Raw genomic sequence first — 26,638 nt, forward strand, 5'->3', positions numbered from 1 at the left:
GGGTGCCAGTCTTAGTTCCATACATTCATGGTACTCCAAAGCATGTTTGCGGCTAAGGTGGTGCAGCAAATTGCTTGTGTTGCCGCCTCCTGGCGACAACTTTAGCTCAACACCATTTGCAGTAAATAGTTGTTTGGTCAGACGCGGCTCCTTTTTTCGGCAAAAGTTCTTCTGTGTTATCGTGTTCAACTTTATCGTCTGCTACAGCTTCAGTTTTAGAACATTTTCACACTCAATACTTCCACTAACGCATGTACCCCGTTGCATGCGTGTTTAGCGGTGTAGCAGTGAAAAAAGTCCCCCCCTTAAATAGTTTCGCGATGCGCCACGTTCTGAACATTGTTTAGGCTATTTAAACTGGCATTGCGGTATAAGAAAAATCCATATCATAACAAAAATAAACATTTTTTGGTATGAACTGGTACAGTAATCCCTCCTCCATCGCGGGGGTTGTGTTCCAGAGCCACCCGCGAAATAAGAAAATCCGCGAAGTAGAAACCATATGTTTATATGGTTATTTTTATATTGTCATGCTTAGGTCACAGATTTGCGCAGAAACACAGGAGGTTGTAGAGAGACAGGAACGTTATTCAAACACTGCAAACAAACATTTGTCTCTTTTTCAAAAGTTTAAACTGTGCTCCATGACAAGACAGAGATGACAGTTCTGTCTCACAATTAAAAGAATGCAAACATATCTTCTTTTTCAAAGGAGTGCGCATCAGGAGAGAGAAAACAAAGCAAGCAGTCAAAAAAAAATCAATAGGGCTTTTTGGCTTTTAAGTATGCGAAGCACCGCCGGTACAAAGCTGTTGAAGGCGGCAGCACACACCCCCTCCGTCAGGAGCAGAGAGAGAGAGCCACAGAAAAACAAAGTCAAAAATCAATACGTGCCCTTTGAGCTTTTAAGTATGCGAAGCACTGTGCAGCATGTCCTTCAGGAAGCAGCTGCACACAGCCCCCCTGCTCACACCCCCCTACGTCAGCGCGCGCGCGAGAGAGAGAGAGAGAAAGTAAGTTGGGTAGCTTCTCAGCCATCTGCCAATAGCGTCCCTTGTATGAAATCAACTGGGCAAACCAACTGAGGAAGCATGTACCAGAAATTAAAAGACCCATTGTCCGCAGAAACCCGCGAAGCAGCGAAAAATCCGCGATATATATTTAAATATGCTTACATATAAAATCCGCGATGGAGTGAAGCCGCGAAAGGCGAAGCGCGATATAGCGAGGGATCACTGTATACCTCCCAGCACTTGTATATACAGTCATTGCCGAAATTATTGGCACACCTGGAATTTTCCCAGAAAATGCACCATTTCTCGCAGAAAATTGTTGCAATTACAAATGTTTTGGTATACATATGTTTATTTACTCTTTGTGCATTGGAACAACACAAAAAAACAGGAAAAAAAATAAAGCCAAATCTGACATTTCACACACAACTCAAAAACTGGGCTGGACAAAATTATTGACGCCCTTTGGAAAAAATAACTGAAATCAAGCACTTCCTATAACCATCAACAAGCTTGTTACGCCTCTCATCTGGAATTTCCGACCACTCTTCTTTTGCAAACTGCTCAAGGTCTCTCAGATTTGAAGGGTGCCTTCTCCCAACAGCAATTTTGAGATCTCTCCATAAGTGTTCAATTGGATTTAGATCCAGACTCATTGCTGGCCACTTCAGAAGTCTCCAGCGCTTTGTCTTCAACCATTCTGGGTGCTTTTAGAGGAACGTTTGGGGTCATTGTCCTGCTGGAACACTCATGACCTCTGATGCAGACCCAGCTTTCTGACACTGGGCCCAACATTGTGCCCCAATATCTTTTGGTAGTCTTCAGATTTCATGATGCCTTGCACACAGTTGAGGCATCCAGTGCCAGAGGCAGCAAAACATCTTAGAACCTCCACCATGTTTGACTGTAGGTACTGTGTTCTTCGTAGGCCTCATTCCATTTTCTGTAAACAGTAGAATGATGAGCTTTACCAAAAAGCTCTACCTTGGTCTCATCTGTCCACAAGACATTTGCCCAGAAGGATTTTGGCTTCCTCAAGTACATTTTGGCAAACTCCAGTCTGGCTTTTTTATGTTTCTGTGTCAGCAGTGGGGGTCCTCCTGGTTCTCCTGCCATAGCGTTTCATTTCGTTCAGATGTTGACGGATAGTTCGAGCTGACACTGTTGCACCCTGAGTCTGCAGAACAGCTTGAATATGTTTTGAAGTTGACTGGGGCTGTTTATCCACCATTCGGACTTTCCTTTGTTGCAGTCTATCAATTTTTCTCTTCCATGCACGTCCAGGGAGATTAGCTACAGTGCCATGTGTTGTGAACTTCTTGATTATGTTGTGCACAGTGGACAAAGGAACATGATGATCTCTGGAGATGGACTTGTAGCCTCGAGATTGTTGATATTTTTCCACAATTTTTGTTCTCAAGTCCTCGGACAATTCTCTGCTCTTCCTTCTGTTCTCCATGCTTAGTGTGGCACACTCGGACACAACAGAAAGGTTGAGTCAACTTTTCTCCATTTTAACTGGCTTCAGGTGTGATTGCTATATTGCCAGCACCTGTTTCTTGCCTCAGATGAGTTCCAACGAGCATCATATGCTTGAAATAAAACAATTTACCCACAGTTTTGAAAAGGTGCCAATAATTTTGTCCGGCCCATTTTTGGAGTTCTGTGTGACATGATTTCAGATTTGGCTTTTTTTTTTTCTCTTTTTTTGTGTTTGTTTCCTTTATATTCATTGGAACATGTGTATACCAAAACATTTGTAATTGCAACAATTTTCTGGGAGAAATGGTGCATTTTCTGGGAAAATTCCAGGGGTGCCGATAATTTCGGCCATGATTTTTACATACATACATACAGTGCATCCGGAAAGTATTCACAGCGCATCACTTTTTCCACATTTTGTTATGTTACAGCCTTATTCCAAAATGGATTAAATTCATTTTTTTCCTCAGAATTCTACACACAACACCCCATAATGACAACGTGAAAAACGTTTACTTGAGGTTTTTGCAAATTTATTAAAAATAAAAAAACTGAGAAATCGCATGTAAATAATTATTCACAGCCTTTGCTCAATACTTTGTCGATGCACCTTTGGCAGCAATTACAGCCTCAAGTCTTTTTGAATATGATGCCACAAGCTTTGCACACCTATCCTTACCCAGTTTCGCCCATTCCTCTTTGCAGCACCTCTCAAGCTCCATCAGGTTGGATGGGAAGCGTTGGTGCACAGCCATTTTAAGATCTTTTGAGAGATGTTCAATCGGATTGAAGTCTGGGCTCTGGCTGGGCCACTCAAGGACATTCACAGAGTTGTCCTGAAGCCACTCCTTTGATATCTTGGCTGTGTGCTTAGGGTCGTTGTCCTACTGAAAGATGAACAGTCGCCCCAGTCTGAGGTCAAGAGCACTCTGGAGTAGGTTTTCATCCAGGATGTCTGTGTATATTGCTGCAGTCATCTTTCCCTTTATCCTGACTAGTCTCCCAGTTCCTGCCGCTGAAAAACATCCCCACAGCATGATGCTGCTACCACCATGCTTCACTGTAGGGATGGTACTGGCCTGGTGATGAGCGGCGCCTGGTTTCCTCCGAACGTGACGCCTGGCATTCACACCACAGAGTTCAATCTTTGTCTCATCAGAGCAAAGAATTTTCTTTTTCATGGTCTGAGAGTCCTTCAGGTGCCTTTTGGCAAACTCCAGGCGGGCTGCCATGTGCCTTTTACTAAGGAGTGGCTTCTGTCTGGCCACTCTACCATACAGGCCTGATTGGTGGATTGCTGCAGAGATGGTTGTCCTTCTGGAAGGAGCAATAACTGCAACTAAACGTTTCTGGTAACTGTTGATCAGTCCTGCACACCGGCTTGGAGGAATTTTAGCCCATTCCTCCGTACAGAACAGCTTCAACTCTGGGATGTTGGTGGGTTTCCTCACATTAACTGCTCGCTTCAGGCCCTTCCACAACATTTTGATTGGATTAAGGACAGGACTTTGACTTGGCCATTCCAAAACATTAACTTTTTATTCTTCTTTAACCATTCTTTGGTAGAACGACTTGTGTGCTTAGGGTCGTTGTCTTGCTGCATAACCCACCTTCTCTTGAGATTCAGGTCATGGACAGATGTCCTGACATTTTCCTTTAGAATTCTGATATAATTCAGAATTCATTGTTCCATCAATGAAGGCAAGCCATCCTGGCCCAGATGCAGCAAAACAAGCCCAAACCGTGATACTACCACCACCATCATGTTATACAGATGGGATAAGGTTCTTATGGTGGAATGCAGTGTTTTCCTACCTCTAAATATTACGCTTTTCATTTAATTCAAAAAGTTCTATTTTGGTCTCATCCGTCCACAGAACATTCTTCCAAGTCTTCTGGTTTGTCCACGTGATCTTTAGCAAACTGCAGATGAGCAGCAAAGTTTTTTGGAGAGCAGTGGCTTTCTCCTTGCAATCCTGCCATGCACACCATTGTTGTTCAGTGTTCTCCTGATGGTGGACTCATGAACATGAACATTAGCCAATGTGAGAGAGGCCTTCAGTTGCTTAGAAGTTATCCTGGGGTCCTTTGTGACCTCGGCGACTATTTCACGCCTTGCTCTTGGAGTGATCTTTGTTGGTCGACCACTCCTGGGGAGGGTAACAAGGGTCTTGAATTTCCTCCATTTGTACACAGTCTGTCTGACTGTGGATTGGTGGAGTCCAAACTCTTTAGAGGTGGTTTTGTAACCTTTTTCCAGCCTGATGAGCATCAACAACTCTCTTTCGGAGGTCCTCAGAAATCTCCTTTGTTCGTGCCATGATACACTTCCACAAATATGTGTTGTGAAGAGCAAACTTTGATAGGTCCCTGTTCTTTAAATAACACAGAGTACCCACTCACACCTGATTGTTATCCCATTGATTGAAAACACCTGACTCGAATTTCACCTTCAAACTAACTGCTAATCCTAGAGGTTCACATACTTTTGCCACTCACAAATATGTAATGTTCGATCATTTTCCTTAATAAATAAATGACCAAGTATAATATTTTTGTCTCATTTGTTTAACTGATTTCTCTTTTTGTACTTTTAGGACTTGAGTGAAAATCTGATGGTTTAGGTCATATTTATGCAGAAATATAGAAAATTCTAAAGAGTTCACAAACTTTCAAGCACAACTGTAGCGTGGAGGTGTCTCAGCCATAGGCCACAATAGATATAGATATAAATTAATATCTATGCAAACCATAGCTTTGAATAAACATGCTCTGCTAGAAACTTATTTTTTCCACAGAAATTTCCCAGAGTCCTTCACAAGCAATTGCATCATATCCCATGCGAGTACAGATCTCTTAAATTGAAATCTGGTACTTGGAGCTTAGTTTGTGAATTTCAGTTTCTCCTTGCTGCATCAAAGTGGTGGTGTTGAAAATTTAACTTTAATGTAACAGTATGTAGTCTCTACATTCCCTCTGCATTCTCTTACACAGGATATTTTATTAAGAAATAAATGTAGCTTGACACATTGTTGTATATAATTGATGTTTTTGCTCAGGGCTTTTACTTTTATGTTCATTAACCATATGTATCAACAGTTGGCTCCTATTTCTTTTTTTGGCACTGCTAGGTTCTTGTTCATTAGAGGTGACCCCTTTAGCCTTTTTGGTTGTGCTGATAGACATTGGTCAGCCTTTTCTTTCTAGGAGGGAATGTCATATTTGTTTTTATGTTTTGAATACATAAAAAGAATGATCCGCTTCAGTGCCAAATAAGCTTGATGCAAAATGCCACATGAACATTATCTGCATATTTAATTAGTAAATTTTCAGAATGCACAAAAGTATATTAGAATTTGAAATAATTGGTTCAGAGGAAACAATGTAAACAGAAAAAAAAACTTGACTAACAACAAGCTAGTGAAAACTAAGCCTTTTATTAACTTTTTAAAGAGGACAGTTTCTTCACAAAACCTAAAATTTGATAATTACTAAACACATGAAATTTAACAGGTGGATTTTTACATAGGCTGAGATTTTACTGTTTACATGTTAATTGTTTGCACTTAATAGTTTAACTTCGGTAGTTTGTGATATTCAGAATGCAGCACACTTTCAAAACTTTCATTGATGACATTTATGCATTCCTTGGCTTCAATATTACTTGGGTTTACTTTATTATTATTTGGTAAACACTTTAAATCAAGGCAACTTGCAAAGTAAACCATAATGAATACAAATGGGAGATTACAGTTTATAGTGAACTATTTAAATTATTTGGACATTTTCAGAAGATGGACTTATGATTGTTTATTATTGGTTCTAGTTTACTACAACATCTCCCCATATAAATATATTTTTTGTCATAAGGTTATGTGGTGTACAATACCCTTCCAAAGTTGTGCCTTTAGCTTTCTTTTTTTAACTAACCTACCTTCACTCTATTAAAATTCATGTGCTGTTTTGTTTTTAAGACAATCTCTTCGTCTCTTTTTAAGTGTTTTTTTTTTTTTGTTTGTTTGTTTTTACACAACCTTTTCCATTTGGCCACTCCCTGTAACAATCTCCAGTTTAAAGAGCATTTTGCTGAGCTATCCATATGCCTTTTCAGTAAATCAATTTCCTTTCAGTTCAAATGTGAATGGACCCTGCAGTACTGGTTCTATCTATACCACAAAATCATTGCAATCTCTTTCCTCTCCTGCACAAATATAGGAGTCACACATTAAGTATTGTGACCTCTTGTATCTTAACAGAACAGTTGCAAGCAACAGGCATGATCTCAGAAAAGGCCACCATGTTAGATCTATGCCTGAACTCTGCATCTGTAATTGTGGATGACCATAACTTGCATGTCTGACTCTGGTTTGGAGTTTACACTTGGACCACTTTTTGAGTGCATATGAGGTAAATCGTTTGAGGAATTTTCTCTAGTTCTATGTGTGCAATACAGACTCTCTACTGCTCTCTCGAGTTCTGTGGCCCAAAACCCCATATGCTGAATTAGCTGGTGTGACTCACAGGTATAGAACTGCTGTTAAACTAGCTTCTCTGCATGCAAAGTTTTTTTCTAAGTTTAATACAAACTAAATCTAGTAGGTACAAGATTGCTGCCTTTCCTGCCTACTAATGAAATCTCACTCAAGCGCTATTATGGCTTCCAAAATATTTAACTCTGGAGGAGGGCACTCAAAGTTGCCTGGTCAGCTCTACTTTATTTAATTCTTCTACATCTTTGCACATGCCTCAAGCACCTTTTATAAATGTCTGCTGCCTGATTATTAATTGAATTACCTATTACATTTCTAACATTCTCCTGAAAATTAAACTATTAGACTGATGCTTGACTTCAAGTGCTTTCACACTCTTGTGTGAGTTGAGCAACCTCAATAATATCAATAACTAAATATTTCTCTCCTAAAGAGTAGCACTTTCTGTGTGACTCTTTACTTCCATTGTGTCTCCCTTTATTTTGGATCTTTAGTGTGATTTGTTTCAGTAGATGATCCGCTGTGGCAACCCCTAACAGGAGCAGCCAAAAGAAGTGTGATTTGTTTCAGTGCTGCCTTCAAATCCTTAGCATGTGCCTGAGAGAGACTGAACTTTTTTTAAACTAAAATCTTTCTAATATTTCTTTAATACTTTTACTCCTTGGAGCTTTAGAGCTGTCAGTTTTACTCACTTTACGAACTACTCTGTTTTTACTCGTCCTTTTGTACCCAGATATTTTCATAATGGTTTATATGTGATGCTTTAATATACTGTAAAATTTGTGGTAACCTCTCCAATGGGAGAACAGAATAGTAAAATGTACTATGTAGTCCCTTAACATTTGCTCCTAATATTGTAATACTGGTGTGCAACACATTCTCTGCATGCCATCAAAGCCTTCAGTCTTCCTCCATTTCTTCTTATTACATAACAGTCTGCTGCCATTTTGTGCATATAACATTGCTGTACAAATTTGTATGGCAAGATCTACTGACTATGGTCATAACACGAAGTAAAGGGTGGACTGGGTGGGTAGGTTGGTGGAAGGGGTAGCATATAATTCAGAATCAGTGTTTTATTTCTGTTTTTCTTTTCAGACTGTTTTTTGACTCTTTGACATAGTTGTTTTTAAAGATTTTTAGAAGAACAATCAACAAGTTAACCAAGTTGAGTAGGATGGAGTTGACATTATGTGTATGCATTTCTAATTTAGAAAGCAAGGCAGTAGTGTGCCTTGTTTTCTAAACATTATAAACATAATTGTAAATAAGGTGTAAGAGTTAAGATTTAATGGTGTCAAGGAAAACTAGTGGTGCTCAAAAGTGAAAAAAGATCTCTTCCCTGGAATATGTTGTAGAATCCCAAAAGATTTTGATAGATTTCTTACTAAAATCTTTGAGGCAGTCAGGCCTCTTTCCCCAAGGCCAAGAGAAAGCAAAGGGTAATTTTCCTTTGTAGTTTTCTGGAGAGTTAGTTTGGTTGTGCACATTCAAATATAAACCTGTCATTGAAAATGTGTCCAGTATTTAAAAGCCAAGTATGAAATCTTATGAAAATAAAAGCCTCCAGAAAGCTGAATGTTTTTGCAGCTGATTTTATTATGCATTTTCTTAAATTAAGCTATGAAGGAAGATTGCAGTTGGATGAGTGTTTACAACAGGCACACACAAACTGATTACTGATACCTCGGAGTACTCTTGGTTGACTAACATACAGTTTCTTAGTTTATTTGTCTGCTGACATCATTATTCATTATTTGTTGCTATGCATTAAGTCTCACTGGGTCAGATGTGATTCTCAAAAGAGAATACATGTCTAGTCCATGCACTTTAAACCGACAGGGTTTCAGGGAGATATATATAATGACAGAAAATGAAGCAAACAGTACAATTGCTGTTGTCTATTTATGCTCTCAGTAGCACAAGGTAACTAAAGCTTAATTCATTTTGTACATTGTTGACGAAAGTGACAGACAGACTACTGCAGCTACTAGACTCCACATATTTGAGAAGTGCTTCTGTCTGCTTACAATATATTATCTTTGTCATTTTGACTGTTGCATCAGTATGTGTATAACAGCAGCAATGACAGTTTAAATAAGCATTATGGTCTGTTTATATGCAACCAGTTAAAATGCTTTGCTTATATTCTGGCATGGCATGTTTGCATTTCCAGTTAGTCATTTTAACTTTTTCTAATTTTAATTATCTGTTTAGGTGTGCAGTCAGAAGGTGGATACAGTGCAGCCTTCTGTTGGTATAAAGTAAATTTACTGATTTGGGTGTTTTGAGTACTGAAATCTGCATTTCCTATGGATCTTTATCACCTCTCTTAACGGCAGTCCTTTTCACCTCCTTTTGATGTTGTGTGACACATTGTTTACTTATTAATTGTTAGAAATACATTTTGTGTTCCCAAATATAGCTGACAATTCTTTGAACCTTATATCAACTCTTAACTACTGTCATAACTAAACAACTGAGAGTAGACATAACACCTTTTGACAGTGTAAAGTTCTCTTTTACCACTAGTCCACTGATGTCTTTGAATGCCAATGTATAATCTGATGTTACAGAAAGGTTTTCCACTGCAACAGACTGTTTAACACGTGCAATGTGCTCTCCAATCATGACACAAATTTATATGCTTAATAGGGTTGTTTTAGGAGACCTTTTCGCTTGTAGACAGTTCATAATAATCGGATGATTGCTCTCTTTTGGACCAGTTTCCTGCTTTTTACAACATCACCATTACTCTTTGTAGATCAAAATCACTATCCCTACTTTAAGCACCACCTTCATTAAGCGTAGGGTTGGCTTATACTGTAAATGTGTCACTCATTGAGCAGTCTAATTGTTTCTACCTGGTTTTCAGCAAAATTTACTCATGGATGTCTGTTGGATGTACATATTATACGCCAGGCTCAGCTAGACTATTATGCTGCTAATGAAGTATTACCTATATTTTCTTCTGCTATTCTTACAGGTGGACTATCAGAGCCAGAGTGACTAATAAGAGTGCAATCCGATCTTGGAGCAACTCTAGAGGGGATGGCAAGCTGTTCTCCATGGAAGTAGTTGATGAAAGTGTAAGAAATGACTGCTCGTTTGATTTAATACCTGTTGTAAATTACAGTGTAAATAGTAATACAAAAAGGCATTTATAGATATTAAGTTTTGTTGTTGAGAACTTATTTCATTTTTATATATGTATTTTTTTGATATTTTTTTTACCCCATGTACTTTGTAGTTGTGGCTGAATGAAAATTTTATTCTCATGTTTATTGGGAAAATACATATTAAAGATACACACTCAATAGTAACCAGTTCTGGATAACAACAACCAATGTGAAAAACATCCAAGTGGAAAAAGAGAAACATTTCTTGTGCAACTTGCGTCACATAATGCACATGTTCATTATTCATTCGCATGGTCACATGCAACTGGAAAGACAAATTTTCCAGAATACTGTACATTTGAATTGAAGACAGGATTCTGGACTAATGAATGAGGGAAGGAATTTTAATTTTGCTTTGCCGCCACTACAAAGTACATGGATTACGTAACATAGAAAACCAAATTATTTATCCTAATTATTTGTGTTGTATCTGTGTTAATAATGGAACTTTTCTTAATCATGCTTTACCTAAAATTTTAATGTTGAAGTTTAAAGTATATACTATAATCTGTGATCTGTCTTTTGTGACATGGTATGTTGAGATCTTATCTCTCAAAGATCTTGAACATTGTAGGTTTTAAAAATGCAAAGCAGTTCTTGCACCAAATGGGTATTTATGATTGTTTCTTTATTGTATTTAATTTTGAGCTTTGGACATTCCTAAAAGGACAGTATCGCCCTTGTTGTTGAGTGAAGGGATGTTGTCTTCTGACTCGCAAGCTTTCCATTTGTGCTCTTCTGGTTTTCGGTCAATACTTCTTCCTTTCAGGGAAGTTTAGAAACTCCCCTGTTTGGATTCTGAGTAGCACATCTCTTTCATTATCTATATCCATCCTGTTTCATTGTTGGGCAGGATACAAAGCATTTGCTTCTGTATAAAGACTGGGGACCACCACTATCCAAAAGCCCACTTTTGTCTGTGTTCTAGCCAAGAGGTTAATTAGTCGATGACATTTGTTAAAAATGTAATTATACTGTACTCTCATTAAATGCTATAGAAGAGTATTTAGCTGTACCAGGAATGTTAAAATTGAAAATATTGACACAGCAATTAGAAATAGATTTACTGCAAGACTTGCGTCACTGTGCAGACCCAATTTATTAACTCTGTGTTGACATTTTAATCATCACAGCAATTGACACACATCCAGATATGGAGCTTAGAAAAAAATTTCACAAATATGTTTAATTCTGAAATGTATTTGAGTAGAGTTGTGGTTTAAGGAGACTTTTTGTGCTTCCTGTGAATTTTCCAATGAGAGTAATGCTGACCAGGTTCCAATGTCTTTTATTTCATAATTTCAGTTAAATAGGAGAAATATGCTTGAAGGTATTTTGTTCTGTGAATTTTAACTTCACTCAATATGGTATCACTTGAAAGAAGTTGTGTTTTATTCTTCTAATTTTGCATAATGCAATAGATGACATTAATTAGTTAAAGTGAGGTAACTGAGTTGCTGTGAAATTTTTGAAAATCATATACTTACTCTATGTAATACCCAACTTTTTATAACCATTTTTGGAACTAGGTCTCAATAACTTTGTCTCTTGTAGGAAGGAGTGTTTCCTCTCATCTACTTACCAATTTGTCTGCGTTATGCATTTTTCCTATTTACATGTCACTGCTGTGTAATTATCACAAAATCATGTTCTTTTTCTATTTATATAACATTTTCCTGTCTTTCTACAGGGAGAGATCAGAATAACTGGTTTCAATGAGCAAGTTGATAAGTTCTTCTCTCTGATTGAAATTAATAAGGTGAGGCCTCATTTTTAATCTTTCCTCAGTTTAGTATGTATCTGTACAAGGTTCTGTTAGTCTTCTTTTTGTTCTTGAGGTAATTAATTTTTCAGTAAAAAAAAATTACCATGCATTATGTCACCATGTGATCTTTTCCTTAATTAAGAAATGCTTGTTTTGTGACTTTTTTAAACTTGGTACTGATTTACTATCTGCAAATGAAACTTAGTGTTAAAATGGTGGTTATTATTATTATTAACTAGCAAAATACCCACGCTTCGCAGCGGAGAAGTAGTGTGTTAAAGAGGTTATGTAACCATATATATACATATACACATCTACATATACATATATATACATACATATACACATCCACATATACATATACAAATTTACATATCTACATATACATATGTACATATATATATCTACATATATAAATATATATATACACACATACATACATGCATACATATGCGCATATATATATATATATATATATATATATATATATATATATATATATATATATATATATATATATTCACGCCATTCGTAGTCTGAATCACAGTCTGATTGTATGGGTGGTTACCTACTTGGCTCATCAGGCGTACACACTCACTGCACTCCCTTACGGGAATCGAACCTTGGACGTCAGCGCTAGAGGTGAAGCCCCTAACATTGCGCCACGGCGTGTGGTTCGTTTATTTGACAGCATGTAGATCGGGGTAATTACATTCACGGCATTCGTAGTCTGAATCACAATCTGATTGTATGGGTGGTTACCTACCAGGTTACGCTTGTGGTTGGCCAGCAAGTCAGCTAACATCCGCCACGGTGCCCTCAGTTGTGAGAAGCAGATCATAGAATGGTTGAAAATAGTTTACTGTCAAATAATGCAGAGAGTACACGACACGTGTTTCGCCCTAATTCTGGGCTCATCAGGCGTACACACTCACTGCATATAGCCAAATTCCCGCGCTTCGCAGAGGTGAAGTATTGCTTTTAAATTTTAATTAAGAAGAAAAGAAAACCTTTTTAAATTGAGGGAAAATATACCAATAACAATTTAGGGATCTGTTTTTTTGTGAAGCTGCCTTTACACAGCCTGTCCACTGTTATTTATTGATTCCCTCCTTTAGCTGACTGCCTACTCATATAAGGCGCTCTGCTGTTTTTTTGTGAAGCAGTCTTTACACAGCTTCTCCGCTGTTTTATAAATGAACGCCATATAAGGCCATCCTTTTTCCTTGCTTCGCCAAGGAAGCAGCCTTTTTATTTAATCCACGGGTTCTCCGCTGTTTTATTGTTCGTTTATTACGATTGTTATAGTTCTCTTTGTATACCACGTTGTCAGTTCAGCACTCCGGTTGTAATATGACCAAGTCGTGCAAGCTTACTGTTGAGAATGCAACGTATAGTTGTACAGGAGAAAAGCAATCTTGCCAAACTTAATTTAAACTTATGGTTTACACCGTGCTTTGTTTCCGCCTTAGCTGCACTTATGAATATGCTTGTATGCGTCACTCGCTCGCTTGTTATTGTTTCACTGCCTTCTCAATTGTGTAATGAATGTTTTCTTCAGCGCTCTTTGGGGCTCTTCCTTGTTTTCTACGTACTGCGTTCATAGTCAGTTCACGTGATTACGTGGGAGGCGTGATGATGCGATACGCAACTCCACCTCCCACGGCCAGCGAGCTGCAGTCCATTACAGTATATGGACAAAAAAGAGCGCAACTCCGTCTCCCACGGCCAGCGAGCTGCAGTCCATTACAGTATATGGACAAAAAAGAGGTTCCAGTTATGACCGTTACGCTTTGATTTTCGAAATGAAACCTGCCTAACTTTTGAAAGTAAGCTGTAAGGAATGAGCCTGCCAAATTTCAGCCTTCCACCTACACGGGAAGTTGGAGAATTAGTGATGAGTGAGTGAGTCAGTCAGTCAGTGAGGGCTTTGCCTTTTATTAGTATAGATAATAATAAATAGTCAAGCACTGTGTATGTTTAAAAGTTAGCAAAAAAACAAAGCAACATGTGTTTTTGAAGAATACTGAAATATTTTCCTAACAAATTACATTTTAGGGTTATTTTGTAATCAATCATTGTAAGTGTTGCTGCTTTGGTAAATTGATTCATTGCACAATTTGGAATGAATATTACAGACTTCTTTTTCAATTGGTTATTATTCTGATATCTGCACCTTTTTGGTCAACAACTTCCATGATGCTAGATGAGAATTGCATTACATCCTGCAAATTTTGTTTATTTTTTAATTAAATCCTTTTAAGATGTATATTGTCCAGGTATAATTCATTTTCTGCTTGATGCATTATTTCGTCTCTTGATTTATTGTGTAGATGCTGAAAATGTTTTCAAGTTCATTCAATTTGTTTTGCATTGGTGGATTTTGAGTATCAATGGGAAAGAAAAAAAATTCTTTCTGTTTAAAGATTTTGAGTTCAGCCTTGTTTTCAGTCATTCTGTCTTCTCAAATATTTCAGAATCAGTAGATTCATTGTCAGTGATTCCTAGTAACACTTGGATGTAATCTGTGCTCCTTAATGGTACACAAGCATAAAGACAAATCTGCATGGTTGGTATTTATTGACTAATGCTTTTTACTGATTTATATTGGTGTGTTTTTTTTTCGAAAGCTTGAGTACTGACATTTTAAGTGAGATTTTTAATGTCAGTCAGCCATAGTAGTATACAATTAGTAGATTTACAGTCCAAAATACATATAAGGGATTACTTTTTTTTTTTTTTTTAATATTCAAGAGGTAATACAGTTTATTGTACTTAACTATTTTAAGTTGAAAGATGGCACCATAGATTTCTTGCAGCAGACCTGTGTCCTTATTGTTGTACTTCATGTATAAACACTCTCAGTAAAGTTTCTTGGCATGAATATTCCACCCTTTTAGTTTTAATTTTTTTTTTAAACTTAGAGTATCCTTGGTGTTGCACCACTGTCTTACAGGAAGCAATTTTACTTTTTCCCTGTTCTTCAGGATTCATTGTTTGCATGAGATCTGTAGTTTTTGGGAAGTTAATTTCTTTATTGCAATAATTAAGTGATATTTTTTGGGGGCGGGGGATCTTGGACAATGAGCAATATTTTAGCTACAGTCCACTATACAAAGTGCCATTACAGTACTATAAACCTTAAAATTTATAGCTAGTAGCATTGTCAAATGTTTATTGATAAATGTAATTTTTGAGTTTTTTAAACTGTAGTTTTCCATAATATTCCATCCATGCCAGATGTGTTTTCCTGTTTGCTTGTTCTTAGACAGTAAGTTCAGATCCACAGGCAACTGACCAAACACACATTCACTACTTCCCACACAGAGCAGCAGCCGTGCATTCTCACTCACTGTTCTGCTGTTCACAATGGACAGTGAAACCTGCAGCCTTCCAACAGACGTGTACCATGGAATTCTGTGCCCCCTTTGATTTAGCACAGGCACATTAATCCATGACTGTTTATCTATTTGTGCCTTTTCTCGTGGTTTCTTTTTCTGATTTAATGCATGCTCCATTTGTAAAATGTATATGCAGCTACTTCCTCTGTTGTTTGCTCCTTGAGTCTGCATTCTTAGTTCACAGGTGTATTATGTTTGATTTCAGAAAATTATGTCCCTCAGGACTCTACTGTATTTATACTGGTGATTACAGTTGGCAAAGTGATTTTTTGCCAGTTGCATCATTAGGATAATAATCCGTCCCTAAATCAGAAGTCATTGTTTTCTCACGGATTCCTGTAGGTGTCTCATGTTAGGCAGCTGTCCCTATTATAGTAGCTAAATTACTACATAATCATTTTTTCAAGTTAAATTAGAGCGAGTATAAAAATAAGATATATATGTCTAGGTATGAGTCCCTCAAAGCAAGATTGATGTTCTTCAAATTTTTTTTTTTGTGTATTCCTGATGAGTACAATTCTCAGGCCACAGTTGTTTGAACAGTGGGAACAGGACATTTTGTTTCAAAGAGGCTTCCACAAATCTGTGTGGTTCTTCCTCTCCTTCAGTCTTTTTTTTTTTTCTGTGACTTTTTAGTAAGGTGATTGGTCCAGAAATGAATTACTGCTTGATGGACTGTAAAGTACCACAGGGGATTTTCTATGACTTGCATCTGATAACAAGCAACATTCTATTGATCAGTGGTTCAAAGGCACATTTAAGGCTACCTTAAGAGCAAGATTAACTTCTGACCTTGTATAATGAAATACACTACCCAAAAAAAATTTTTTTTAATGTTACCCAATGTGATTTATGGTCATGGCTAAGAAAAGTTTTTAATCCAGTTTTCATGGATAGCAGTGATAACAAAGCTTCTGATAGAATGCATTACTCTCATCGCATAATCCACATATCTAGTCTAGTTGTATGTTCACAACGTGCAACATTCATGGATTTTTATGCTAAAGTATTATTAACTTAACTCTTCTGGAAAATGATTGCACTTTTGCTTTGAAGACACACCTCTCTCCCTTATTCAATAGTCAAGAGCATCTACTCAAGAATTGAATGGCTGGTACCAAGTATTTATGTAGCACTGACTGATTGGAGGAAATAAGTGGTCAGTCAGACTGTGTTGAATTAATTTAATACTCTTCTAGGTAGTGCCTGTGAATATTGCACCCTGTTAATACAAACAAAAAATGGTCTGCCTTTGAGTGTGAGTTTGTTCCGTTACATTCTTTTTTTTAATAAGGAAGTAATATGAAAGCAGTTATGCTTCTGTGGCTTGTTAAATAATTATCTGTGCTTAAGGTTTGTATCACAAGCTGTTTTCTGTAGATCTGAATATGCTTTTTTTTCTGTCTTGCTTCTTTTTAGGTTTACTATATCTCCAAGGGTACTTTGAAGATTGCTAATAAACAGTACACATCAGTAAAAAATGATTATGAAATGACGCTTAACAATGAAACATCAATTGTTCCATGTGATGATGCTATGGATGTTCCCATGGTACAGTTTGAGTTCATTCCTATTGGAGAATTGGAAAATAAAGAAAAAGACTCCGTAGTTGGTAAGCAGCAGGTTTCAATATGTTCAAAAATGGTTGGATTCATTTTGACTTAGTGTGAAATGAGGGGGGTTGAAGTAGGATTTAAATGTGTATGGCATGCACTCTCTTAGAAAAGCTTATTGCTGGATTTATCCATGAGTGCATTATATGCACAAAATACCAATGTGTTTTGTTAGTATTGCAACACTTCTGGGTTTTAATTGCAGTGTTGGGGCACATTCACATGTGGAAGCATTGCAGTAATCTTTAGACAGATGTTGACCATAATGCCAGCTCTCCGCTGGTGCACCTAATCTAGTCCTACATTACTTGTGCTTCATATATTTTCTCCATCTGTCTTGTCCTAGATTCTTGCTGTTGTAGTGACTACACTGTTGTCCTGAACAGTTAATTGTTTCTACAATTTCTAGTTCTTGTTTCTTTTCAGGTGTGCTTCAAAATGACTTCCAGTATCTGCTTGATATATGTACACTTTATTGTTTTTAAAAAAAAGATTAATTTGTTTTTCCATTTAAGTGTTGTTATAAGACCTTGCTAATACTGAAAAAAGTCTAGTGTGATTGATCTCAATTTCAGCCTGTACATCAGCATAGTGGAATTCTTAAGGAGGTTAGTGAGTACATATATAAACAGTTGATGCATATTTTTAGGAAGTCCCTGCACACTGGGGAAATTCCAGTGGACTGTAAAATGGCAAATATTATCCCGTTACATAAAAAGGATGACTGAACATATCTAAGCAACTGTAGTCCAGTAAGCTTAATGTGCATCACATAAAAATTAAAGGAATTATTAAGGTTAAGATAGAGCAACACATGGCAAATACAGACGTTTTTCTGAACAGTTGGCATGGGTTCTGAAGAGGTAGGTCATGTTTTACTGAAATGCTGGAATTCTGTGCAGAAGCAACAAAAGGGTATGATCAGAGTGAAGCATATGATATATTTATCTGGACTTTCAGAAAGCATTTGATAAGGTACCACAAGAGAGGTTGGTCATCAGACTAAAAGAAGTGGGAGTTCAAGGTGATGTTTGTAGATGGGCACAGAATTGGCTCAGACACAGGAAGCAGAGGGTGATGTTACGAAGAACCTTGTCAGAATTGGCCGATGTTAAGAGTGGTGTTCCACAGGGGTCGGTGCTAGGGCTGCTGCTATTTTTAATATAATGATTTGGTTAGGAATACAAGTAATAGGGTTAAATTTGCAGATGATATCAAGATAGGTTGGTTAGTAGATAATATGGAATCCATTAAATCATTACAGTACAGTATTAGGTTTGAATACACAATGGGTGGTCTGAAAATCGAGAGTAAACCTTCAGAGAAGGATTTAGGAGTCACAGTGGAGTACATGCTATCAACTTCCAGACAGTGTTCAGAAGCCATTAAGAAGGCTAACAAAATGTTGGGTTATATAGCATGATGTGTGGAGTACAAGTCTAAGGAGGTTATGCTCAAGCTTTATAATACACTGGTGAGGCCTCATCTAGATTAGAGTGCTGTGCACAGATTTAGTTTCCAGGCTACAAAAATGACAAAGCAGCTTTGGAAAAAGTCCAGAGAAGAGCGACTAGGCTCATTCCAGGGATACAGTGGATGAATTATGAAGAAAGATTTAAAAAGCTGAGCCTTTACAGTTTAAGCAAAAGAAGATTAAGTGGTGACATGGTTGAAATGTTAAAAATTATTAAGGGAATTAGTACAGTGGATCGAGACTGTTATTTTAAAATTAGTTCATCTAGAACACAGTTGGAAACTTCTGGGTAAATTTCGCCCAAACATTAGGAAGTTTTTTTTACACAAAGAACCATACACACTTTGAATAAGCTACCAAGTTGCGTGGTAGATAGTAAAACTTAAGGGACTTTCAAAATTTGACTTGAACTGGCAAGCTTTGTTGGGCCGCATGGCCTGTTCTTGTGTAGATTGTTCTATTAACCTCAAATTTCAGTAAGTTGGACTTTAATATCAACTGTGTATATCACATCATTTGCATTCCATATTTTTTCTGCAATAAGTCGAGCAAAATTACACCTTTTATTGGCTAACTGAACGGATTACAGTATGCAAGCTTTTGAGGCAGCTGATTACTTGTAGAAGTCTCATTTTGGTGCCGAAATGTTTATATATTTAAAAAAAACAAAAAAAAACAAAACCTGTACACGCCAAAACATACAGGTCAGAGCTGCTAAACAAGGCAACACATTGAAGGAGAGCTGCTTTAGACCTACCTTTTCCTCATGCTGACCTTAAGTATGTTGATTTGCAGATTGTGTACAACATCAGAAAGTTTGCTCCTAAAAAAAAAAAAATATCCATATAACTTTTTTCCAGGTTGTGTTAACGTTTCCTATTTGAAAGTTAAAGAATGGTAACACTAGCTTTGTTCTTTCTATTATTTAAGACCTAACTGTAAACTGTTACTTTACTGTTTCAGTTGCAGCACTGAAAATTGCACATCAGAAGAAATGGTTAAAAAAAAAAAAAAAAAAAAAGCCAAGATGAAGTGTTTTCTAGCCATTACATAAACACCTTTCTTAAGCACAGCAAGTGTATTTTAATAGAATTAAATCATACTTGTAGTAAATACTGCCACAGTTCCTTTCTTAATGGACGCATAATTCAGAAGAATATGTACCTGGTTTCTTACACTTCAATAGTCTGCTTGCAGAAGTGCTAAGCTTTACTTTTTTCATCTTTTATTTTCAACTTCTGTAAACCAGTGCCTTATATTATAGTTTCTCCACAAAAGGCTGATAAATCAACAAAAAAAAAAATGTGCCGTTTGTTTGCAGTGAGCATATTTTGCTAACACATTTCCCCCATGCTACACATGACTGAGTACCACATAAAAACTCTTGAAGAATTGAATGTGTTTAGAGAGTAGTCAGTGCATGACTGCACAAACTGAACGTGGGCCAAAAAAAACTTCATTTCCACCCACTGTTTGTTTCTCTCTCTCTGTCATATGTTCTTTATAGTGGTTTTACCTTTAAAATGTTCTTTTTAAAGGTTCAGTCAGCCCTTAAGTGTGCATTTCAATCGGCCCCCAAAGATGCTTTTAGAAATTGATGAAGAAAAAACACTTTTTTCCATAAGCTTTTATTGCAAATAGAAAGTGAAAGGATTCATTTGCATTATTTTTGTTAGCATACATACTAAATTTACAGAATTTGAAGACTGTTGGTTGTATAGCCCAGGCTAAGCAAAAATGTAAAGTTTGGGGGGGTCGTGGGGGAATTATGCATTGTTACTGGTATGCAAAATTAACGTTTTGTAATGGGTTTTGTGCAGTACATAAAATAAAAAGCCTATTGCTCAAGTATGACATCTTATTAATGGTAATATTACCCACAATGAAAGGAAAAAACATGTTAGTCATTCTCTTACATATAGAAAAATACCATTAGTTGTGTATCTTTGTATACACATCACTTTTCTGGGATGTGCTGTAACCTTTTACATAAGGAAAGCCTTTTTTCAATTGAAAATCTGTTCTCATGATCTGTGTCAAAGAGATGCTTCAAGAAGCAGCATGGGCTGCTTCTTTTGCATATTCTGAAGCAGGCATCACTGGGAAAAAAAGAGGTCAGTAGGGGAGTGTTTATCTAACCTAGGCTCTATATAGTTAGTTATGATTTTTATGATTAACCACCTGCTCAGTCTGTTCATTGTGCAATGGTTTTTCAAAATTATCACAAGGAGAATGTGCAGTTTTCAGGAGCTCTATTATATTGAATAACTTTTCCAGTGCCATGTAGTGTATTCTCACAAATTTCGCCTTGTTCTGTGATATGTAAAGTTGGGAAACCAATAAATGGTTTTGGATTTTTTGCACTTGTAGCTTTTGATCTTTAAGTGGGTTAAAGGGATTTGAGAGTGACAACTTTTTAGGTTTTATTATATTATGAGTTAACCTTGGATACTTTTTAAGTAATTTGTGGTGTTAAAATTGGATCCAGTGTAAAAGCAGATGTTTTATGATGTATCAAGTTGCCTGATGCATGAGGTTTTGGTTAGCATAATTCTTTATTATAATCACCTCTAGATGGCAGCAGGTGATAATTTAGTGATAACTAAAAGTGCTGTAGTGTATTGTTAATAATTATACTTGTGTACACTTGTAAATGGTATTATACTACTGTTGTATGTTATACGGTACTAGAGAATAACTGAAAAATCCATCTGGTACACTTCTTTGAATATACTGTAAATATTGAAACTGCTCCTCTCTGTAGCCTGGTTCACCTCTTTTTATTAAATCTGTTATATGAGGGAAACCCTAAGACTTTACATTTTAAAATGACGGTTTCTCTCAGCATGATAGTCAGTCATTTTATATTTATTAAAAGATTTTATGGATGGGGGCATTGCAATAGAAAGATTTGAAGAAACACATGAATTATAATTTAACCACAACATGCATGTACACAAGCTAATGTGGAAAAGGCATTCTTAATGGGAGAAGTACATAAAGTTTGTTTCCTTGATTAAAATAAACAAACATTAAGAATATTTACTTGTTTTCCTTTCAAAGATTCTCACAGATTGGAATATACCTTGATGTGTTTAGTTGTAATCTAAAATAGTGGTGGTATTTTTTCATAAAAAAAATAAAAATTAATGGTTGGACCTGAGCCTGAAAATGCTATAATCAAGCATTAATACATTTTATTTCATTTAATGAAAATGACATAACCAAAAAAGATCTTCTAATATTCTTGAAAGAGATGAGCAAAATTTAGATTGTTTGTTTTTCTTTGCAAACACTCAAATATTTGAAGCTACAGTCTTCCCATACCAATAAACTTAATGTAAGTTTATTTCATTATTAACTGTGACTGTACATTTTTAAGGGAGCTCTTTTGGGTATTCATGATATGTGTGTCATATTATAAGATTACCAGTAACTGCGTACCGCGCAGTGAATACACTTGAGCATTCATAGTTTTCATACTCTTTCTCTGCACGTTTAGCATTCGTTTGCTTAGAGGTTGATGCGCTTGCTGTTCCCTGAGCAGCTCTTCTTTTCTCCACTCTAGCGGCCCGCTTCTTCTCTTCTTCCGTCGGCATCTTTTTGCGTTAAAACTGATTAAGTCAGTGTTTGTGTTGCAATTACTTAGTACGTTTTTCTTTAATTTTTCACTTCAGCTGGTACTTAAGTGTTCAATCTGCCTCAAGAATGATTTAAGATATGAAGTGGTAGAGGAAGTGACGGCGAAGGTGGTAGGGATGAGAACGGCGCCCGTACGCATGTGCCGCACCATCGCTGCCGAGAGTTGATTCTACAATACAATAAAAAATAAAAAGAGGAATAAACTTGGAGGTCAATCATCCCCCCCGAAAGCTGATAGTAGACGTCACGTAGTATATGTGTAACATATTTCAGGTCAGTAGGTGAAACGGTTGATTTAAAATCCTGGACAGACAAATGAACAGCCATGGTAGCATATTATATAAGAAGATATTCATTTTACTTTGCTTAATTAACCTTATTGGAAGTTGGATGAAATTTCACAGTGGTAATGCTAGTAGTTTTTTATTTATTTTTTTTTTACATATTTAATAATCATAGAAAAAAAAACTATTGCAGTCTAGAAACCTCTTTTCTCTTTTCATTCAGAGATTCTACACTGTTTCTTCATTGCTCTCAGTGATACTTTTCAAAGCTTTTTCCTCTTTTATAAACAGTAAACACAGATAATGAACTGGTTTTAGCATATCATGGTTTGTTTTTTGGTGATTGTATAATAGTATGTTTTCATTAAAAAAAAAAATGCTGTTCAAGCACAAAATCGTGATGCTTGACCAGTTCACTGTTGGTCAAGACATTGTATCCTAGTTGTATGTAGTAATTTATAGAATTATAGATTAGTTTATTAGAATGTTTATATGAAATATGCAATTGTAAAATGAAAACCCTTCTTAAACATAAGTTTAAGCAATTACGTTTTAATTATGGCAGATTTAAAAAAAAAAAGTTTATTTCATGGTGGCATGTTTTACTTTTTTATTTTTGTATCTATAAAAGATATCTCTAGGTTCAGTGGACTTTAAGCAATTAAAATGAACAAACTCAATATACTGTATCTTTCAAAATGAATAGGTATTTAATCATTCTGTTTATACTTCAATGTAAACTTTAGGATTAATAAAGATAGAAAAGAATCAAAAGTTTGTTATGGGATTAATGCTTCTAGATTATATCAAACATTCAATTGTTCATTTAATTTCCAAACCACATTTTTACAACAAAGTTGTTTTGCGGAGGATGATTTTCCAAATCCTTCACTTACAATATTGTATAATATGCATTGCTTATATGCCAAGTTAAGCAGATTGATTTTTATTTTGGTTTGTTGTCATGTTTTTATGATAGCTTTTCCTTATATTGTTGATATGCTATTAATACACTTGAACAATAATTTATGTACAACTGTTAATGTGTTATAAAATCAGCAATTTTTCACTCAATAAGGAGCAGACTTGCTGGTCTTAATCATCTTCTTTCCTATTATAGATGTCATAGGAGTCTGTAAAAGTTATGACGATGTTACAAAAATTACAACAAAATCGTCACGAGAGGTGTCCAAAAGGGCAATTCATTTGATGGACCGAACTGGGAAAGTTATCGCAACAACACTGTGGGGTGAAGAGGTAAAAAAAAAGTTTTGTCAAAGGTTTTTTTTTTTTTTTTTTTTTTTTTTATTATTTAAAAACTACTTGCTAGGTGCCAATCCCTTGACATCCCATAATGAGAATTAAAAAATAAAAAAAATACTCAGAAAAATTTAAAACTGGTTTTGATTAAATGGTTGGGATAACTAATTGTAAATCAACTTTCAAAAGACTATACCTATATTTAGTTGTGATATTTATATAAAAAACACAACTTACAAATTACTTTGAGTTTGCCCAGTGGAATGGATGGTGAATAATGGAAAAGAAAACAAAATGCAATAGCAGACATTTATATTTTGGGTGTTAGAGACCCCAGCCCAACTATCCCCCACATTCCCCGACTCTTTTTGGTAATTTTCTCAAAGCCAATCATGTGGAAGTACTTTAAACTTTCTCTCCATTTTAAGGTAAAGACAGTGATTCTGTTCTTTGACTTTACCTTGGTGACTAGAGGGCTTACAGTACAGGTCAACAGTTTACCCTTCTTCTCATTATTCCCGCTTTTTGATATAATTCAAGAGTCACATAACTGGAAGGACACATCCTTATTTCTTCCTTTGGCAACTTTACTGGGTTATTTGAACTCCCTAGAACTTAATGCCACCTGCTGGTGTGCTTCAGTTCAGTTCTGAAAAAAGCATAACATGCCTTGAAGCATCTGGAGTAATCTTGTCCCTTTCCCAGTGATTTTTTTTTCCTGCTCTCCCAGCTCATGTCTCATGAGAATTCAGAAGAACTGTGGTAGTGTGTAGAGAAACAAGTATTGAACACACAAGTTCTGCCTTATTTAATTGTGTATATGGAAAGTGATATCTCAAAAATGCAATTGTACTTAACAGCCTATTCAATTGATTATCCATATGTTACTGCATATTGCTTTGTTGTGTATTTAAAAATAAATGTGGTTCTGCTTTCTAGCAGACTTAAGATATGCAGGCCACAAAAACAGTTGTGTCACCAGCTAGAGTCCTCACCCATACAGAAATAATCATCTGTATTTTCGGTATACCTTAAAGAAACAGAATAACAAGAATGCTTATTGTTGCTCATCTCCATGTTCTGACCCTTGCAATCCAGTTTAAAGGTTGCAGAAATAAGAGCCTATCTTAGCAAAACCACACACAAGGCAAGAATCAACCTAGTCATAATTTTAGTTTATTGCAGGAAGCTTTCATGCGCATTCCATACTTATTCATACCAGGGCTATGTAGATTTGTCTGTCAACCTTACTTTATTTTGGAACATTCTCGTTTTCCTTTCATTTTATACACAAAATGTGACAGGGCTTGAATTCAAAACAATCTGGAGCTTTTTTGCAACAGCTCAAACCACAGGACCACTGTAATTTCATGGGTAGAAAAAACCTTGACCAACAGTTATGCATATTTATTGCATTTATCTTTACAACAGTTTGTTTCCTTTTCATCTAAGCCACTGCCTTTTAAAAATGTTAAAACAGTGTGCCTGTTGTATAGTGGAGCTAGTGCTGGGCGGTATACAGGTTCATATAGAAAACCATTTTTTATTTATGTTATGATATGGATTTTTCTTGTACCGCAACACCGGTTTAAATAGCCTAAACAACATTCAGAACGTGGCGCAGTGGGAAACTGTTTAAGGGGCGATCTTTTTCACTGCTGCACTGCTAAATACGCATGCAACGGAGTACATGTGTTAGTGGATGTATTGAATGGTGAGAACATTCTGAAACTGAAGCTGTAGCAGACGATAAAGTTGAACATGATGACACAGAAAAACTTTTGTCGAAAAAAGGAGCTGTGTCTGTTGTCTGGAGATACTTTGGTTTTAAAAGGTCGGATGTGGACCATTATGTTCAAATGTGCGAATACTGTTTCTATACTACTGGATAATACTGCAAGCCAAGTTGTACTTGTTTTATTTATTTTTTTAATACTGTGTAATGTACCTGGGTACTGTGTAATAGTGTGACGACATGTTGAATTTTTTCTCGACATTTCCACTTTAATCTCGACGCTTATGACAAGAATAAAGTCGACATGTTGACTTTATTCTCAACATTTCTACTTTATTCTCTCCATTAAAGTTGACATGTTGACTTTATTCTCGTAATTTGTCATTAAAGTAGAACATCGTAAACTAAACTTCATCTTAAAATGAATATTTAATTTAGTAGATTTTCTCAAACCCCGTTATAAGTTATGTAGCACATTAAATGCTTTGTGTTAAGTGTTCCCCAAACCATGTTAATCGCTACATGCTTCTTAAACTGACTTCCTCTTGCACTAAGAGGAGGTGCAGGCAGTAATCGCCACACAGAACACATTAATTTAATGGTATTCCTGCTCCCTGAACATTTAGAATGCTATGATAAATACTTAATATCATTTTCATGATGAAATGCATTAAAGCATGTATTAATCATGTGGGGGCATGGTGGCGTGGAGGGTGTACTACTGCGTCGCTGCAAGGGGGTCCCGGGTGTTCCCTGCTTTGAATTTGCATGTTTTTCTGGTGGGTTTACTCCGTGTGCTTCAGTTTTTTTGCTCTATTGACCATGCTAGTGTATGTATTGCTTGTATTCACCCTGCAATGTGCCGGCACCCTGTTCAGATTTTGCTCCTGCCTTACATACAATGCTTGCTGGGATGGGTGCAACCCTGAATGGATGGCATAATTAAACATGTATAACGAATATTTTTTTTAAAGTTCTGAACACTCTGTGGTCTAAGTTTATTACTAGTTTTAATTTCGCAAAGACGTTCATCGTGTGGTGATTGTTATGTGGAGAAAGGAAGGATAGGAACTAGTGGTTTGGTACGTCAGACACAGCACACATGCAATAAAGAGAGCCCGCTCAAAAGAACATCCATTGAATTCTGTGTTCGTGTCTCTGACCACCAGATCATGAACCCAATATTTACACAATATTTAAGTTAAACCTGTGCGATACCCATTCATACATCCAGTTTTTTGGAGCCTTGTCACACCTGCCATAAAATTCTCTACACTGAATGTACACCTAGAGACCCCTT

The 26,638-nt window shown here is 36.4% G+C and overlaps 1 protein-coding gene across 1 annotated transcript in view; it reads left to right on the forward strand.

Annotated features, from left to right (window-relative positions):
• rpa1 (replication protein A1) overlaps positions 1–26,638 on the forward strand; it is an 88,418-nt gene that overhangs the window by 24,852 nt on the left and 36,928 nt on the right. The window contains exons 8-11 of the mRNA XM_028806647.2: positions 9,972–10,074; positions 11,855–11,923; positions 16,750–16,942; positions 23,464–23,600. Of these exons, the coding sequence (XP_028662480.1) occupies positions 9,972–10,074; positions 11,855–11,923; positions 16,750–16,942; positions 23,464–23,600 (502 nt within the window). The remainder of the gene's footprint in view (positions 1–9,971; positions 10,075–11,854; positions 11,924–16,749; positions 16,943–23,463; positions 23,601–26,638) is intronic.

This window comes from Erpetoichthys calabaricus, chromosome 8 (genome assembly GCF_900747795.2).
Source record: "Erpetoichthys calabaricus chromosome 8, fErpCal1.3, whole genome shotgun sequence".
NCBI classification, from domain to species: Eukaryota; Metazoa; Chordata; class Cladistia; order Polypteriformes; family Polypteridae; genus Erpetoichthys; species Erpetoichthys calabaricus.